Raw genomic sequence first — 19,460 nt, 5'->3', positions numbered from 1 at the left:
ATATTTCTGTTGGATTTTCTTTTTGTTAATAACTTAAAGGTTTATCTTATATAGTCTGGATTCTAATCCTTTGTCTGTTATATGTGCTGCAATTGTCTCCTCCCCGTTTGGCTGTGTTTTCATTTTCTTTATAGTGCCTTTTGATGGACAGGAGTTTCTAATTTTAATATAGTTGCATGTAATTGAATTTATGATTCTTTTCCTTTATAGTTTGCACATTTTGCGTCTTGTTTCAAAGCCCTTCCTTATCCCCAGTCATAACAATTCCACTATTTTCCTATGAAAGTATCAGTTTTTTTTTCATATACAAGTCTGCAGCTCATTTGGAAGTCACCTTTGCTGTGGTATGGAGTAGAAGTTCAGTTCTTTTTTAATATGAATAATCAGTGGCTCCAGTCCCATGTATTGGGTAACCCCTCCTTTCTCCAGGACTCTACGGTGGCTTCACTGCACATATATGACAAACATGTGACATACAGATATAGGGCAAGAAAGGCAGTGCAGAGCCCTGGAGAAATGAGGAGATACACAGTAAGCGGTGCTGGAGCTGCTGACTATTCCAAGTGGACGTATGCCTTTTTCTGGGCTCTCCTGTTTCTTCGATGTTTTTGTCTTTCTGTACTAATACCACAATGCATTAATTACTATAGCTTTAGGCTAACTCTTAAAATTGATGAGTCGGCTGAGCATGGTGGCTCATGCCTGTAATCCCAGCACTTTGGGAGGCTGAGGTGGGCGGATCATGAGTTCAGGAGTTTGAGACCAGTCTGGCCAACATAGTGAAACCCAGTCTCTACTAAAAATACAAAAAATTAGCCTGGTGTGGTGGTGTGTGCCCCTGTAATCCCAACTACTTGGGAGGCCGAGGCAGGAGAATCACATGAACCCAGGAGGCGGAGGTTGCAGTGAACCAAGATAGCACCATGGCACTCCAGCCCAGCCTGGGCAACAGTGCAAGACTCTATCTCAGAAAAAAAAAAGGAAAAATTGGTGAGTAAATCTTCATATATTGATTTTCCTCTTCAGGAGTTTCTTGATTCTTTTTGGGCCTTTGCTCATCCATTCGCATTTCAGAATAAGCTTGTCAAATTCTTAGACTAACCTGTTTGGTATTTTGATTGAGGTCCTTGGGTCTGCAGACTAAGGTGGGGAGAATGAGGTCTTTAGGATATGAATCTGCCTCTTCAGGAATATGCGTTCTTGCGCTCTCTCTCTTTCTCTCTCAGTTTTCCTTAATGTCTCTCAAATTTTAATAAGTGTTTTCGTAAAGAGCTTGTACACCTTTCGAAATACTCCCCCTATGTCCTTATTTTTTGTTGTTGCTGCCATTCATATTATAAATGATATCTTTTTCTAGGACTGGATTTTTCTTTATGACTGGTATGTGGAAATGCTATTAATTTTCATGTCTTCATCTTATATTTAATTTACTTTCTAATTTCTAAAAATGAATATACCACATATATATTCTTTGTTTTTTCTAAATAGACAGAGTTTTGCTTCTTTCCTTCTACTCTGTAAACCATTTCTTTCTTTTACTTGTCATATTGCACTAGGATCTCCAGTTCCATTTTAAGTACATGTGGGGATAATACACCCATCTTGTTACTTATTTTAAAGGGAAAACTGCTAACTCTTCATTACCAAAAATGACGCTTGCTTTAGACTTGCGGTAGAAAGGAAGTTTCCTTCCCTTCTGGTTTTCTGAATTTTGTTTTCTTTAATTTTTGCTTCCCTCCAGGAGGGAAACAAACAATTATCAGAAACTATTTCAGAGCTGAAGAAAACTTCTTAATCTCCTTCTCCTCTACTGTTCCTTGAAAACTTTTAAAAAATTGTAGTGAGTCTTCAAATTTTATTAAGTGATTTTTCTGCGTCTATTTAACTGTTTATGTGATTCCCAACCCCATATCTGTTAGTGTGGATCATGAGTTTAGGGAATTATTGATGTTAAACCATCTTTGCATTCCTGGGATGAACATTACTTGGCCACTAAGAATCATCCTTTAAACACCTCCTAGACCAGGCTTATTAATTTATTGCTTTTAACTTTGGCCAAACTAGTGGTTTAATTGCTTTTAAGGTTATTTATTCTTCATTGTTATTGTTATAAGATTATTCTTTTTAAAAAACTGGTTAGGTTAATTATATGAAGCTATATTTATTTTTGCGCAACCACCCTTTAACTTGCAGCCTTTGTTCTTATATTTAAAATGTGTGTGAAGTAATATAGTTTAAAAAATATTCAGTTTGGTAGTCTTTATTTTTTAATTGAATTGTTTAGTCCAGTCACATTAAAATAATTATAGTTGAATTTACTTTTACCATTTTGCTATCTGTCTTCTATTTGTCCCGTCTTTGTTCCTTTATTTCTAACTTATTTTGCTTTCTTTTTGATTAAAAAAGTACTTTTTAAGTCCATTTTTCTCCTCTTTCTGGTTATACAGATTTGTATGTTTCATTTCGTGATTAGCCTGGAGATTATAGTATACACCCTGGACTTATTATAGTTCACCTAAATTGCTACTTTGCCACTTTCTGAACAGTAAAATACTTTACAAAACGTTAGTCATTTCCCTTTCTCCCAGCTTGGATGCTGTTATATTTTAATTATATATACATTTAAAATGCAGTAGTCACTTTTGTCATTGTTTAAACATTTGGTGTTTGTGTCACCGTGCCCCATGCTTGCCCTCCGGTGCTCTCCATCGCTTCCCCATCATCATGCCTCCGTCTGGGCTGACTTCTGCTTGAAGGACTTGTATGTTTACTTTGTTTTTTTAATGCTAGTCAACTGGCAGTGAATTGGCTCCATTTTTAAACACTAATAGTTATTGATTGTTGAGTTAGCAGTTACTTACCTCGTAAAATATAACATTCCATCGTCTTCTGGTTTCTGAAGTTTGCTGAAAAGTCAGCTGTCCGTCTTACTGTTGCACTTTTGAAGGTAATGCAAATGTTTTTACGCTGGCTGCTTTTAAGATTTTTTCTTTGGTTTGAAGCTAATTGTGTTATGGTTTGTTGAAGTTTTCTTCATATTTATTCTGCTTACGGTTTGCTGAACTTCTTGAATTTCTGGATTGCTCTCTGTCATCTATTGGCAAATTCTTGACCCTGGTCCCTTCAAATATTGCTCTGCCTCATCCAATCTGTCCTTTCCTCTGGGAGTTGAATTATAGGTAGGTTAGTCCTTTTGACTGTCCTTTGGCTCTCTATTGTTCTTGTTTCCTTTGCATTCCTTTCCCCTTTCTCGACCACAGTTTGGATATTTTCTGCTGAGCTCTCTGGCAGATGATGGACCTTATTTTCTGATGTGTCCAGTCTGTTACTAAACCCATTCAATGAATCCTGAATTACAAATTTTGTATTTTTTCAGTTCTAGAATACCTGTTTTGTGCTTTAATATGTATTTTAATTCTATATTTAAAATTCTTCACTTTCCCACTTCTGTTGCCTATCTTTTCCTGTTGTTATTAAGCGTATCCATCATAATTATTTTATAGTTCTTACCTGCTAACACCAGTATTGTGGACATCTATTCCTCTGCTTGTATTTTCTTCTTTTTTCCCTTCTCTTTATTATTAATTATTAAATACATATTTTTGCTTTTTGCATGCTTTTAAAATTGTGTTTGCTGGACTTGTGCATAAAGGACTGTAAAACCTCTGGATTGTCATGCTTTTCATCTGTCTTTGCCCTTAGTTAGGCATATGGAGTGAGGGGTGAAGGACCTTAGTTTCATGAGGGATTGATCTGGGTCAGGGCTGGCCTGTTATTTTACTAAAACTCAGTCCCTAGTTGGACCTTCCCTTTGAGCATGGTCTTTTGATGGGAAGCCCATGGTCTCTTTCTCCTCAGCCTGTAAATACTTCGGGAGATCCCTTGGTTCTCCCCTTAGAAGGTTTTGAGCTGAGCTCTTTAGCTTCCCACTTCCCCTGTTTCAAAGTCTCCTAACGTCCTGATGGGAGATGTGACTATGTTTGAAGCAGGCCCTTCTCTCTCTGTCTTTCCGCCCGCCTTTCTTCCCACCCATCTCATAAGTGCCATTAGATTAAGGGAGAATATGCTTTTCCTTTTAGGAGCCCTCGCTTGACTCAACTCCCTAGGCTCATGCATGTAGCCCCATAGGATAGCAAATTGATTGCGCTTTTGGGGTGCTTCTGATTCGGATCTTTCATGCCATCCCCAGCAGACCACCCAGAGCTTCCCTGGTTCCCCTTCCCAGGTGGAGTGGCTTTGCATGGGCTGCCACGGTGCTCCCCATCTACACCCAGAGTCAGTGGGGGTTTCTGGGCAGCAAAGGGCGGTCTCCACTGTACAGTCCCAGCCCCCCTAGTCCTGGTTGCTTCCACAGCTCTGTAACATTTTAAAAGACGAGTTTTGTAATTTTTCTGACTTTTTCCAGTTCCTTCGGAAACTGGAGTATTGAGCTGCCTCCATTAGTTCGTTTTGCTTGGAAATGAAAGTCCATTCTGAAAACTTGATTGAAATCTTGATTGAAATCTTAGATTTCTGCTTTCTCCTTGCTCGTGCTTACTCCTGTCTTCTATCTTCCTTTGCCCACACATTTCATAAATGCTTATTGCATATTCTAGGCAAGTTGCTTTAAATATCTGCAATCCTGTGGGTCGAGCGTGAGCTTTGTGGTTTTCATCTTTCTGTGATTTCTTGTAACTCTCATGATGACACGGGACCTTGTTTGATGACTTGGTTGATTATTAATTTATATGGGCTGAGCCTGATCTGTTTGACTCCTGAGTGCCTACATTAGGGATGCTTTTCTCTCCTTTTCTCTAAGGGTGGGTGTTTGGGTTTTTTTTGCCTGGAACCAGGGGATCTCAGGGCAGCATCACTCAGATCTAGGTCTTTCTAAGGCTTTTCACTCAATTAGGGACCTTGGGTTGTCAGAGAGGCCCCAGTGGAGCATCTGGAGATCACAGGGGTGTGCACCTTCTCTGCTAATGCTGCCCACCTTCCCGCTGCTTCCTCCAGCCCTGGCTTCCTCTCCTTTTCCCGAGTGCCCCGATTCTCTTTGGATTGTGCCTGCTTGCTGGAGAGGCCATCCAGGAAACTTTGAAACATTGCCATTTATTCAATATCTAGTGTATCATAGTCCCTTAATCCAGTTTTCTCAAAACAACTGGGTTGATAATGTTTTTGCATAAATCTACCAGAAAATAAATATAGATAAAAATCTTGAAGATTTAGAAAAAGTAATATTAAAATAGATCCTTAGATAGGTTCTTATCAATATCTGCAAGTGTGCATCCCGATATGGATTCCATCAGTTAGAGGGGTTTAAGAGGGGTCACTGTGCGCCAGGCCCAGTGTGGGATCTGGGGCTCACTAATATTTATATTCCTGCCTTCAATCTGGGAAGCAGCCCTTTTCAGAAAGGTTTGCTGCAATACTCTCTAAGGGACAAAGCTGAGTGAAACTCGAGAGGCTTGTCTCATACGCACAGACATCACATGCACACTTACACCCCAGTCATTTGCGCATGTGGGATCATCACAGTTGTATGTTTGCCTTTTCCACCTGACCTTGTCAATGCTTAACCATATATTGAACTCTTTAATATCATTTTTGGAGAATGGCAAAGTGTCCTACTGTAAAGATATAACCTTCTTCCATTGTTAGAAATTTAGGGCAATTTCATATGAGACTCTGTCTTAAAGAAATAATTAAAATTTTGTTCACAAAGATGTTTAATATAGTGTTTAGAGAACTCAACACACAGGGAAGACTTCTTGTGTCTTACATTGAGAAATTCTTTTTTTTTTTTTTTTTTGAGACAGAGTCTTGCTCTGTTGCCCAGGCTGGAGTGCAGTGGTGCGATCTCGGTTCACTGCAACCTCCTTCTCCCGGGTTCACACCATTCTCCTGCCTCAGCCTCCCGAGTAGCTGGGACTACAGGCACCTGCCACCACGCCCGGCTAATTTTTGTATTTTTAGTAGAGACAGGGTTTGCACCATGTCAGCCAGGATGGTCTCGATCTCCTAACCTCATGATCCGCCCGCCTCACCCTCCCAAAGTGCTGGGATTACAGGCGTGAGCCACCACACCCAGCCATTAAGAAATTCTTAACCAGCCTCTTAGCTTCCTGAGTTCAGGACTGTGTTGTATAATTTTGAAGCCACAATAGTGATATGGTCATTTTTTTGCATCTCTTCATTCAGAAACCTCAGTCACCTGGGGAGTGGGTGCGGTGTGTGCTGGACCCTGACCTTGAACTGTCCAGACAAGTTCCTGACCACGTGGAGCTCAAGCTTCCCTGAGGCTTACCTGAATGACCTGCTCGGTGGCCAGCCACGTGCTGCGTGTCAGTCGGTGAACTCTGGGTTCCTGGTTTATCAGAGACTTCAAGTCCTCATTACCTTCTGGGTCTCAGTTTCCCTAATATGTGCAATGACAGGATTGGCCAGGGCTTTCCAACAGAAGTTTTTGCAATGATGGAAATGTTCTGTGTCTCTGCTGCCCAATATGGTAGCCACTAGTCACATTGGCTGCTGGGCACTTGAAATTGACTCCTGTGGTTTAGAAACTGAATTTTAAATTTTATTACATTCCAATTAATTTAAATAAGTAGCCACATGTGGCTGACAGCTGCCTATGGACACTAACAGTCTAGATGGATACGATGCTTGTTTAATGGTCTTAAGTGGTCTTTAGAGTCTATTCTAATCCTGACATCCGGTTTTCTCTGCTTGTTTGTATTTATTTGTTTATTTGTTCCTTTATTTTTACCACGACTGCTCTGAGTACCAGGAGCTCCTTTTTGGGATGTCACAGATCACAAACTTCCTTCTCTGTACTGTGTCAATAGGGACGTCACCCTGTGGGGAAAGGAATTTGCCTGAACAAGACACTAAAAAGATAAAATAGGCTGAAGCAGAGAAGAATAAAATATTGTGCTGGCATGAGCTAGTTTTGCAAAACCCATTTAAATAAACTCAGGATATTACCGACCCCACACAGACATTCTTTCCTTGACTCTGAAATGTTCCTTTAAACCAGGTTGTGAATTTTTGTCAGAATTAACAATTTACATTTATGATTCTGTTTTCTTTTATAAGTAACTGCTGTTGGTAAATGAGCCTAATTATTTGAATTCATGGTACAAATAACGTAATTTAGAGTTATAGAACTCTTGATCCTCTGGGTCTAAGCAAAATTAATGTAGTACCTAATGCTGGAATCGAGCAGGAGTTTTCTTTGAATCTCAAAATATCTGCTTTGTGAAACTGGGTTAAGTTATTTTAGAAACTATACATAGTCACTTGGTAATTAGGTGTTTGGTTTTATTTGTTCTAATGGAGTGCTTATTACAGTCAGTGCATTTTTACCCCACGGATCAGAAGCTTTTATAGGCCAAGTGATGAGAGACCATCTACATTTCATTTGCTAATTGTGACTCATCACTGATGATCGATGGACTGCTGAACTTTTAAATTCCTGTTTGCTGGTAGAGAAAGAAAATCCTCATCTCTTTTGATAGGTCCTACTCCAAAATTCTGCAGCCATTTTATATAATCATAACCTTACACGATATCGCACAAAGGCAGAGAAATGATTGCATGGACATGCCTTCCTGTCAAACGTGTATGGAATCTGGCCCGTCGTAGGCTTATCTCTTTCCACCAGGATTCTTCTTCCCTTTTTTCTCGGCAGAGCTTCTTCACGTAGTTCAAATGACATCAGAACTTCATCAGGATGTAAGTTCCTGCAGAAATAGGCCTGTGTCTGGTCAGTAAACACAGAATGTAATGACATTCCCAGAGCATTCACAGGCCAGAGTCTGGTGTCCTCCCCAGCGTCCAGCAGGCTGTGGATGGATGGCATGCAGCTGACAAGATTGATACTGCATTAGACATTCCTGGAGGTCCCTGCGGCCAGGGACTGGCACTCGCAGGCCTCTCCCTGCACACGGCTGTCTTTGGAGAGCACAGAGCAATGGGAGGTGGTTTTGTTTTAGTATTTGTCATTTGGAGTCTCGCTTTTAATTTATCCTCACCCTTTAAGAAATAATTGGTAATTTATTTCTTAGAGATCAAATGTTGCTACAAGCTGAAAACTGTTTTATAAATATTTCAGGAAACCTGAATGCCTGGAATTTTCATTGTCATGCTTAAGTCTTCCTCCGTTCCACCCCCCTCCAAAAGCTGGTCCGATTCTTGCCTTGGTGCTGGATGCTATTTGCCTTTTCCATAGGCTCCAATAACAATAAGTACATCTTAAAATTGATGAAAGTTTAATGAATGCCTAGCAAGTGGAGAGACTACTTTTATAACAAGATTAATACCTTGGCTCAGGGGACATAACATTTTAGTAAAATCAAAATTTGTATGGTTATCCTAGCAGTGCTTGCAACCTCTGGCTTCCTTATAAAAATGTCTAAATAAAATACTGGCAGCCATCACTAGCCATTATTTCCATCTGCTCTAGGTGACCTGACCCGGAACCCACTAGGGCGGTGCGGTCTGGGCCGGGGTCTCCGGGGTTTCTGTCGCATCAGCTTGTGCAGCCGTGGAATGGGGATGGGGCACCGAGGCTAGCTGTCCCGTGCTCTAGAGATTCCTGGGAAAAAAATACAGAGAGAAATAACCCACAAGGGAGCCAGCATTTAGTGGTATTTTACATAAATTCATTCATCATCTATACCTTTTCCCCTTTTAATTACTATACTTTAAAAGGAATCTTGGTATATATTTATTTTTATTTTGTTAATTCTTTTCTTTTTTAAAAAAATTGTAGAGATGGGGTCTCTCTACATTGCACAGGCCGGCGTTGAACTCCTAGCCTCAAGTGATCCTCCCACCTTGGCCTCCCGAAGTGCTGGGAATACAGGCATGACCCACTGTGCCTGGCCAATGTTTTTTTCCCCTTTTTGGCAAGGGAAGCCTATTGGGGTAGAAGTTCTGAAGCAAATACTCTGAATGGTTTCTAATTTTAATAGGGGGAGCAACATTTCCTGATCTCATTTATAGTATGATATAAAGCTGCTGGCCAGCTGACACTAATCTTAATTTATGATCTATTTAACCTTTGTGTTTCCTAGCCACAGCTCGTACCACTCCCTGGTCTCTACACCAGCATGTTTCAGAGACAGACATGCAGTGTCAGTTCTGGATTCTAGAGGCAAGGGGAGGGTTTTTATGGAGGGGTGGTGCACAGCTCTGTGCCTCCCCGGTCAGCTGGTACAGCACAGCAGTCAGCAGCGAGGGCGCGGTGCGGGCCCTGCAGATCCCCGGTCAGCTGGTACGGCACAGCAGTCAGCAGCGAGGGCGCGGTGAGGGCCCTGCAGATTCTTCACGCTGTCCTGGTCCTCTCTCCTCTTTCTGAATTGCAGGACTTTGGGGTCAGATTAGACCCTGCATGTACACAGATGACAATGGAATGGCTTTTTTGGGGGACTTTTTATTTTGAGATAAATTTTAGACTTGCTGAAGAGTTGCACAGAGTTTCTGTAGGCAGCCACCATCTGGTTTCTGCGAGCAGTAACACCTCACACTTACCACAACCAGGGTGTTAACACGGGTGCACTACTGTAAACCTTGGCATCTCTCCTTTGTCTCCTCTAGTGCAATGGTCTGAATTTACGTTTCCTCCAGAGTCCTGTGTTGAAACTCTACCCCCATGGTGATGGCATTTGGAGGTGGGGCCTTTGGGCAATGCCTAGGTCAGAGCGGAGCCCTCAGAATGGGATTAGTGTGCCTATAAAAGAGGACTGAGGGAGCTCGCTGTCCTCTTCCACCACGTGAGGATGCAGCAAGAAGGTGCTCTCTGCGAACCAGGAAGAGGGCCCTGGCAGCCCCTTGATCTTGGACTTCACAGCCTCCAGAATGTGCGAGATGAATTTCTGTTGTTTACAGAGCACCCAGTCTAAGGTATTTTATTCCAGCAACCAGAAGGAACTAAGACGTCTAACTTGTGTCAGTTCCTCTTGCCTTGTTTTTTGTGACCTGGACCCTTTCGAAGAATGCTGATCAGGTATTTTGTAGGATGCCTCTCGTTTGGGTTTGCTGATGTTGTCTCATGGAGAGACAGAGGTTTCGTGTTTTTGGTAAGAAGGCACTGAAGTGATGTGCCCCCTGGAGGCATCCTGTCCTGGGGACGTATGTCTGTCAGTTACTGTGATGTTAGCTTGGTCACTGGGTGTGGTGACTCTTGTGCATTTCCTCTTGGTAATTTAAGTTTTCCCATTGGTAATTAATACTTGGGGGGAGACATTTTGAGACCATCTTGGTTCTGCTCAGGCTTTCACCCACTCATCTTAGTGACCATGGGCGTGTCTTGCCTGTGGCAGTTATTACTGTACTGTTTCCCTAATGCTTGTATTTCCCTCCTTCCCTTTTCATTTACCAGTGGGAACTGTTCTATAAGGAAGAACTGTCTTTTCTTTCCCTTTTATTTATTAGGTTTTCAATTATTCATATCAGCATAGACTCATGGATATTTATTTTAATTTCTGGGGTGTAGTCCAGTGCTGTCTTAATTTTGTTACTCAGCCCTGAATTTGGCTTTTGGGAAACTGTTGGGTTTGGCTCCTATGTCTTTTAGACCTGCCTGTCGTTTTTCTAGTGCTTTCCTACTTTCTGGGACCACAGTATGATCCAGTTGTATCTTGTGTTTTCCCTGCCCCAGCCTTGGATTCAGTCACTTCTCCAAGGAGCCTCTGTTCCTTTTAGCTGGAGAATGATGTTTAGCAGCCAAGATCTGGGTGCTGAGTGTGCTCGCTGCTGCTGAGGTGCTGCTCTTCCTGCCCTTCTCAGTGGAGGAGCTGGGGCAGTATGTGTGTCTACTGACCCATGCATCTATATTTATTTCTGTGTTTTCTGTCTGCATGCGTGTTAAAAATTGCAAGTTCATCTGATGCCTCTAACTTGAATTCAGCACAGCGGATTTTATTCTAATCTCTGCCTTTCCTCTTTGTAGCTCCCTTCTCCAACAATGAGAAACTTGGCGCCCTTTAGCTGCAATATGTTTGCTTATATGGTGGCTTCTTTTAAAAAGAATCTGGTAAAACCTGTGTCATTGTGTTTCAGCCACTAGATGCAGATGAGGCTTAGTAGGAAAAGTCCTACTTATGAAGAACAGTATTTCCTATGCTTGCTTGGTGAAAAAAGTTCAATCTACAGAATTCTTCTGTAAACATGGTTAGGAATATAGGGTTGACATTTGGACTCAAATAGTCAGAAAATGAAATCCTTTTGTTTCATTACTTATTTTGTTACTCAGCTTTCACTTTGGCTCTTGGGAAACTGATGGCATGTTTCCAAACGGATATGCCAGCAAATTAACTTATTTCTCAAATATCCAATTGTTGCATGTGGAAAACAAAATGAAATAAAGCAAGGAAGACCCTCTACTGTTGTTATGTGAATAATAACAATTACCTTTAATAGCATTTTCTGCTAATTTAGAGATTTTTTCTTTTTCTTTGACTCATTTTATTTTCTAACTCCTATTTTTGTGGAATTCGTATCTTATACCTATATCTGATTCATTATGATTCTTAATTCTCTTTGTTGTAAACAGAAATATTGAAAATTCATTTGATGAACCTAAAACCCTTTAAAAGACCTGGTTAAATTTTAACATTAAGGGTGATACAGTATTCATGCTATAGAACACAGACAGTCAGAAGTCTTATGAAGTGTTGGAGACTTTAATGGATACTGTGCCATCTAGAATCTGATCACTAGATTCCTGCTTTATCACATTTTTACTCGAATTGGGTGTCCTGGTGACCAGACGATGAAATAGCTGACGGAAATACACCCTTATTGTCCGTTTTCACCAGATGATTGCAAATTGTTGGATATATGCATGAAATGGTTAGATCTTATTTTTGGAAGGGAGAGAATATAACCAATTGAAAAATGATTTGGAGTTAATTGTCCTGAAAATTCACCTGTTGTGTATTAATAGGTTAGGTGTTTCCTAATTCTTTCTTTCTTAAGCATATCTTCCTTTTTCTTACACTCTTTTTGACACAAATTTTTGATTGTGGACTCACACTAGAAATCTTGGGATTGGAAAGGCCATAAAGGTTGGATTTTTACAACTTCTCCAACAACGTGGAGGAATACCAGTGTCGCTTTTGTTCAGAAAGCCCTCATTGGCGCTGATTTGGGCACTGCCTGGTTTCCTACCGTAGAGGCGTGTGCTCTAGTGGGGTAAACTGGGCGGGGGATTCACACCCGCCTGGGCCCTGGGCCGTCGGGGGGCTGCCTCGCAGGGCTGCTTCAGCCAACAGGAGGGTGCAGTGGTGAAGAGGCAGGGCTCTGGGGATTGGAATCTCCACGCTTGACTTTAGGCTTCTACAGCTCACTGGAAATGGGACCTGAGGCAAATTCTTCACCTGCAGTGTGCTGGGTTCGTCACCTGTGATACATGAATTATAATATCACCTCTCTCCATGAGTTATTGTAAGATTGATTTTATTAATATTTCAAATGTTAACTTTATTATTTATTTATTTTGAGACAGGATCTGACTCTGTTGCCCAGGCTGTAGTGCAGTGGTGCGATCTCAGCTCACTGTAACCACCTCCTGAGCAATCCTCGCACCTCAGCGTCCTGAGTGTCTGGGATTACAGGTACCCACCACCACGCCTTCCTGATTTTTGTATGTTTTTGTAGAGACAGTGCTTCACCATGTTGTCCAGATTGGTCTTAAACTTCTGAGCTTAAATGATCCACCCGCCTCAGCCTCCCACAGTGCTGGGATTACAGACATGAGCCACTACACCCAGCCCAAATGTTAAGTGTATGACATAAAATTCGGGGTTACTTTGCCTAAACAGTTCAGTGTCTCTGATTAATGTGATATCTGTTTCACTGAGAGCTTTCATGTAAATTTAAAAGTAGATCGAATTATAGAGCTTCAGAGTTGTACAGACTTGTAGAGGTAAAGGAAAGCCAAAACATTGAGCTCAGTGATGGGGTCAGTCACTTCCTGGTGTCAGAGTCCACCGACAGGCTCTGGCAACTCTTGATCAAAACCCTTGGCACACAGGTCCTTTCTTGCTCTTAGCCGATGGCAGTTGTCCTGGGCAGAGTTCCCTCAGTGAATCTGGAACAGCAGTGACTGGAGGTGAGGGGCGTCCATGTACTCACTCACTCAAAGTTGCCCCCTCTTCCCTCTCTGGGCTTGGGCCCTGGTACCTCTCAGAGCTACCCTGCCTCCTTCGGGGGTGGGGGAGGATGGCTTTATTTTCTCTAGGCCAAAGGTTGGACCTCCACATATGTCCATGATGAGGGACAGCAGTCATCACTTTCAAGACCGAGAAAGTATTTATCTCCCTGGAAAATGGAGGGTTTATTTTGCAGTGGTTTGGAAGATGTGCTGAGGGTGGCTGTAGAGTTAACTCAATAGAATGTTTCCATGTCACAGAGATTTGTAATTGGTGGGCTTGGTTTGTTTTTATAGTTATTACTCCTTTTTATCTGCCTTGTGGATTTATGCATTTATTGATAAGTCAGTCAGTCATTTACCTCCCCATTCTTTGATTTTCATGTTTCTGTTTATCATCAAGATAAGCAGCTGTGGGTTTTCTTCCATCGAAGCACCTGCCACAGGTGATGATTTTAATGGTATGACTGCCATGATCACCACGACCATTCCGAGGACTCTAAACATGTTTCTTGTCCAACAGTGCTTTAATTTGAAAGGAAGCCTGAATTGAGCAGCATTCGTGTCTGTGGTAGACCAGGGAGGCAGGGCTCACCTCTGTTTTCAGGTCCGCTTTGCTGGATGTGCAGCAGGACTGCCCATTCCACTCCCTCAAGGGTGGCTTGGTCGTGGACTTGGTTTGGCTAATGAGCGTGGGCTGGAGTGGCATGTGGTCCTTCTTGGTGGCTGTGTGTGCACACCAGCTCGTGGTTCTCTTCCCCATGTTGTACTGGGACAACTCTGGGACAGGATGGGCGCAGCCTGTGGCGCCAAGCTTGCACGAACCAAGACCGCTGCTGGGGCTAGCCCAGACCCGTAGTGGGTTTGGCGGTGTTTCTTACTCCAGAGCGTCACAGCCATCCTGACTAGTACACCGCGGAGTGTGTCTCTATGTCCTGGAGCTTGGGGACAGTCCTGGCTGAAGTCCAGGCTTTGAAGAATGTTGACTTAATCTTGAATACCCACCTGCCCCTCGAGTGCTGTGTCCTTAGGCGAGTTCCGTAACCTCCCTGTCTGCTGCTTCATCGACACACCATTTGATCTTCCTTAGGTTTGCTGTGAGGAGTAAATGAGATAATGCATGTAAAGCACCTGGCCCAGTGCCAGGCATATGTAGCTAATACATTGTGTTCCTACCCAGCTAGACCTTTTGATAGTCTGTTGGCATAAGGTCATCTACAAAAAGGTCCAGAAGCCATCTTTCTCTGGGGTATTTGCTTTTTGATAAAAAAGGAAATAAATGATCACATAATTGTTTTGTTTTGCCTTAAACAATCAGTGAAAAAATGTGGCTCACGTATACCAGAGGTGTGATGTGAGTCGTTTCTCCCTAAGGAAGGCTGCAGCTGAGGTTGGGGGTGAATTTTTTCCCCTGCGTGAAGAGGGGTGACTGGGGATGGGGCCGCCTCCCTTCCTAAATTTCTGTGCTCCCTGTCGGCGTAATTAACTTAGGCCAAACCACACGTGGGGATTCAGGGGCTTCTCCCTTTATTCTTTTCCTTAAAATCAAGTTACATTTTTTTTTTAAGCAATAAACTTTAGAACAAAATGAGGAATAGAGAACAAGATGTCGAGACAAGCCTTAGAGAGGCAGCTGTTAAAAGCAGCCGGACCCAAACAGAACGTAAAAATGCATATAGTCCAGAGATACACTTTTTCTTTTTACGGCTCTACCCCATATTTCATTTATATTTAAAACTGAGTTGACGAATATGAATACAGATATTTAGAGTTATTGTAAAGTCATATTTGTTTATGTGCGCGGTCCGGTTTCCAGGCCATATCTTACAGTTTAAAAGGGAGACCAGTTAATGGTTTCGCCCACAGTGCTTGGATTTTTTTTTTTTTGTTATTATCCTCCAGCTCCTATTCTTCAGGTGTGCAGCTATTTTAGTATTATGAAGAATGATGGATGATGCAGGAAAGTTTCTTTGGAAGCACTTCTGATATTGTGCAATGCACTTGGGGGTCAGCTACACTTGACTGATGCATGATTTATCCGATGTCCCTGCCACTTCCCGAGATAAAGCTGCTGCTTTATCAAAAATGCCAGCAACTGTGATTTAGAATTTATAAACCTCCGTTTTCAAATAATTGTTCTGATTACTTTCTGCCTTGGCAATAAAATGATAAAGGTAATTGCACACAAATGTGAGATAGCACCAAAATACAATAAAATTAACCTGAATTAGCTTGACTTGTCGATGAGAAGTATTTATGAAATGTGGTGTTGCAATAAGGGAGGGAGAGTGATATTATGGCTGGAAGGTGAGTTATGGCCTTAATGTAATACTCTTTGAAATTTAAAAAAGAGACTGTTTCTGTTGAGGGTGATTGTGCTTTTGAAATTAAGTTGAAGTGATTCTTATAATTGGCAACAATAATGCATTTTGAAGGTAATATCTTTTATTGTGTTATGCCCACTTGCATTACCTTTTATTTAGCTGTTTCTGGCTTCAGCTTTTCTAATACTCAGGTAGAAGCAGACTTGGAATTCTGTCAGATCCAGGGGCTGAAATGTTTTATTCTCTTTGTAGCAATGCCCCTGGTCTGAATGTTACAGACTTTTTCCTCCTACATTTGATTAAATTGTTTAGATATCAAAGGTTAAATATTATAGCTAGTTAATTTTTTTTGTTTTAGTTTAAGGGAGGTTTTAGAAATATGTTTTGTTTCCCCGTCTTTGTGTGGACTGGGAACATCTCATTGTAGCCTGATGGTTTCAACAGGATCAGATTGGAGCTCCCTGTCCGATACCCATAGTTTATAATCTGCCTTTACTTTCCTGAAATGAAATTCCTGGATGATATGCATCTACATGTACTATTTAAATGAAAAACTTTAGGAGCAGTCATTTATAATATGCCTTCAGAACAGGAATGCCTGGGCAGGACTCTGCTAGCAGACATAATGCGGCAAGCAGGTGTATGTACCTGGAACGCAGCAGCTGCAAGTGGAGACGGAGACGGAGATGGTTTTTGTTTATTGGACATTCATTATCTGGTCAACGTTGACACTGGTGATATAATTTTTCCAAAATGGTGGACAGTTTTTGTAAAGTTTCAAAGAAAATGAAGTTCACCTTTCCATTGAGTTATAGGATAGTTGCGTTCTTAGAAAACTTTGTGCAGAGAAAAACTGCAGAAAATTTTGTGTTTGCATGTAAATGGAACTATAGTTTAGGGTCTCATGAATTTTAGAACTTGAATGTGTTGCAGGACATTTGAAAGTGACACAGGTTGCAGGACGACACTGGTGTTTATGATGGGAGAACATTCTGCATTCTTGATTCCCCCCCTTTAAATGTCGATACCTCCCACAACCATTGTGACAACTGAAAAGCGCCTTCAAATTCTGAATACTCCCCTTTGAGAAGGACTAGAGAGGATGCTCTCCAGAACATCCTCCCCTGGCCAGATTGTGATTAGATCAGGAGCTTCCCAGCACCCTCCTGCTCAGAGAGCCTGCGCCGCCTCAGACACCACCGTGGGAAGCCTGAGGTTTTGGTTCCCCCTGTGGCCTGGGAATCCATTTCCAAATGGGTGGGGAGAGAAATGTCATCAAAGCTGAGAGTCCTTGAGTCCTTGGTAATTGATTGTACCGGAGGGCCGTAGTGCCCTCCACCACCTTTGGAACCTGATTTTGTCTAGCCTAGGTTTGTGTGAATGTGGTAGGGTTTTTTTTTTCTGACTTGGTAATAAAGTTTTTAGTATTAGTGACTTGTAGGATATCTAACAAAGATGAAGTTTTGGAAACTAAGGCCAGCTTTGGAAAGTGTTATAGACTTAAAATTGCAATGTGTGTGTTTCCCCCTGTTGCCTTTGGGAGTACAGCACTGGTCTGCTGTTTTTCCAAGGAGAATGAAGTATTGGGAAAGAATTGCCCAGGAAAAATATAACTAGTGGGATTTTTTCCAGAAATAATAAGTGGAATTGAGAAAATTGAAGTGAAACAAGATTGTGTGGTAGATAAATATCTCTTTTAGTTCCCCAACCCCACTTTTATTTTCTAGTCTATTGATAAACTGTATATTATTATCATAGCCTACTTTGACTCTTGGTTTGTAAAAATGCAAGTATAATACAGGCTTTATGATTAGCCTAGTGTGAAGTTACATGTTGAAATAGAGGACTGACAACATATCAAATAATCTGTGTATTTTAATATGTGATAAATATATAAAGTAAAAACTGAGATTCCATTTCTTCCAACATTTTGACTTCAGGCTGAATTTTAGGGGTCATAAAATTATGGAGCTCAGCTACATGGGGGTGCTTTGTGAGCAAGCTGGACTTTTCCTTCTTTAAAAATGGTTGAGTTACTTTCTGTCTGCATCTGATACATCCAGTATCTCAAGTCTTTGCTTGTGTATTGGACATTCGTCATCTGGTCAGCATGGATATTGGTGACATAATTTTCCCAAGATGGTAGACAGCTTTTGTAAAGTTTCAAAGGAAATTAAAGTTCAAGAACAAGTTAAGAAAGAAAGTTTTTTGGCTTGTTCTTGCTCATGGTGTCTTACTTCCATGTTTGCCTGGTTCTTTGATTATACTGGGCATCCTATTTGAGAGATTGCTCATTTTTCATGAGAGCAGTGTGAAGCCTGAGGGGATTGTGCTTGTCCCTGGTGTAGTCTGATCCCTTCGGTCAGGTGCTGAGCACACCAACAGGCTTCGTGAATTGCTCAGATGGCCACGAGCTGAGACCTGCAGAGTGGTCTCTCATTTGCAGTTGCTATTTTTTTTTTTTTTGCAGCATTTCCTCACTAGGCCAGTGGTTCATAACTGGGGGCAGTTTTGTCCCCCAGGGGAGCTATCATGGTAGACATTTGTGGTTGTTGCAACTGAGGGAGTGCTGCCGGCATCCAGTGGGTGGAGACCAGGGATGCCAGTGAGCGTCCCACAACACATGGGCTAGCCCCGCAACAAGGAGGAATTCTCCTTCCTGCAGGGTTGGTGCTGTCGTGATTGAGACAGTTCACTGGTCTCTGTAGAACTTGTTTAAAGCCCAGCTGGTCCCTGGCCTCACTCCAGATTTCCCTGCCTACACTTGGTTCATCCGTCTCATCCCATCCTCTTTGTCAGGATTCTCTTGGTGCCATCTCGGACCCCTTCTTCTCTTGTGTCTTTCCCATCACCCCACAGCAAAAGAGTTTTCCATTTCTGTGGGGTTTCCAAGCGTCCCACGCCTCCCCTTGCAGCCACATACTTAGGGCTGGTGAAATAGCCGTTCAGTCATCTCAGTGGCTCCAGGTTGTTCTCCGGGCATCCAGTGGGCATTGATGCTCATGCCCAGCACTGGTGGCTGCCTCGCTGCTGTTGTAGATGTCCAAGTCCTGAGCCCTCGGACTGCTTTCAAAGCCCCAGCCACCCTACCCTGGTCCTCCTATCTCACCTTCCTATAATCTGCTCTATCCAAAAGAGTCCACTTGCCTTTTGTATAACTACATCACGTTTTTCTTTTCTCTGCCTTTGCACACTCTGATTTTTCGATGTACAAATACCTTCTTAATCTACGCCCTTTGAACTCCTAACCATTGTTCTGAGCTTCTCCTCCTGTGAAGCTTTTCTTAGTCCTTGGATTTGGGTGTCGTCTTCAGGGCATCTTATCTGGGTTTCTTTGAGATCAACACAATACAGTCAAGGCTGTGGGCCCTGAACCCGTACTGGATAGGATCCCAGTCTTCATTCTGCCACTTAGGGGCCGTGTGTCCACGACCAGGTTACTCAAGATCCCCAAACCTCAGTTTCCCTGTCTCTAAAGTGGGGGTTCCAGTGCTGTGTTATGATCCTTTGCCGGGCTACAGTGGAGAGCTAGGTGAAGCTGTTCCCGTGAGGACCAGGTGAGACAGGGCTGGTGTAGTGTTGAAGGGTGTCTGTGAGCCGTCAGGCAGGTGACGCTGGAGCCAGCCTCTCCAGGGTGGCGTGCATGGTGCTGCAGCCTCTGCACTTATCCCACGTCCTTGGGTTTGGCTTCTAGACGGATGTGAAGCTCCCCTCTGGAGCATGTAGATGGAGGACGAGGCCTCTGGGGCAGGGGTGGCCTGGAGACACGGCAGCGGTCTTGTCCGATGGCACACAGACATTTCCCAGCTTGGTGCGGGCTGCCTGGTGCACAGCCGTCCTGCAGCATCAGAGCAGGCTGCGGAGCCAGGGCCAGGGTCCCCTGGGGAGCAATGGCCCTGCTGGGGGAGATCGGGTTTTCAGTCCCTGTCCACAGAGGACACAGGGGTGCCCAGACGTGAGCTCTGCAGTATATAGGAAGTCCTAGTTCCGACACTGGG

At 42.6% G+C, this 19,460-nt stretch overlaps 1 protein-coding gene across 6 annotated transcripts in view; it reads left to right on the top strand.

Annotated features, from left to right (window-relative positions):
- Positions 1 to 19,460, top strand: part of MGMT (O-6-methylguanine-DNA methyltransferase) — a 288,419-nt gene that overhangs the window by 21,279 nt on the left and 247,680 nt on the right. Inside the window, exon 1 of one of the 6 annotated variants that reach the window (XM_033178887.1) lies at positions 9,850 to 9,991. The exons of 4 other annotated variants lie outside the window; for them this stretch is intronic. Coding sequence is in view for 1 of the 2 variants with exons in the window: in XM_033178868.1 (XP_033034759.1) it covers positions 9,981 to 10,064 (84 nt within the window). In the remaining variant the exon portion in view is untranslated. Of the gene's footprint in view, positions 1 to 9,849; positions 10,065 to 19,460 lie in introns of those variants that run through there. One more of the 6 variants, XM_033178868.1, reaches the window with a different exon arrangement.

Source organism: Trachypithecus francoisi, unplaced genomic scaffold (genome assembly GCF_009764315.1).
Source record: "Trachypithecus francoisi isolate TF-2019V2 unplaced genomic scaffold, Tfra_2.0 Contig01579, whole genome shotgun sequence".
Taxonomy (NCBI): Eukaryota; Metazoa; Chordata; class Mammalia; order Primates; family Cercopithecidae; genus Trachypithecus; species Trachypithecus francoisi.
This window is presented reverse-complemented; position numbering and strand designations above follow the sequence as displayed.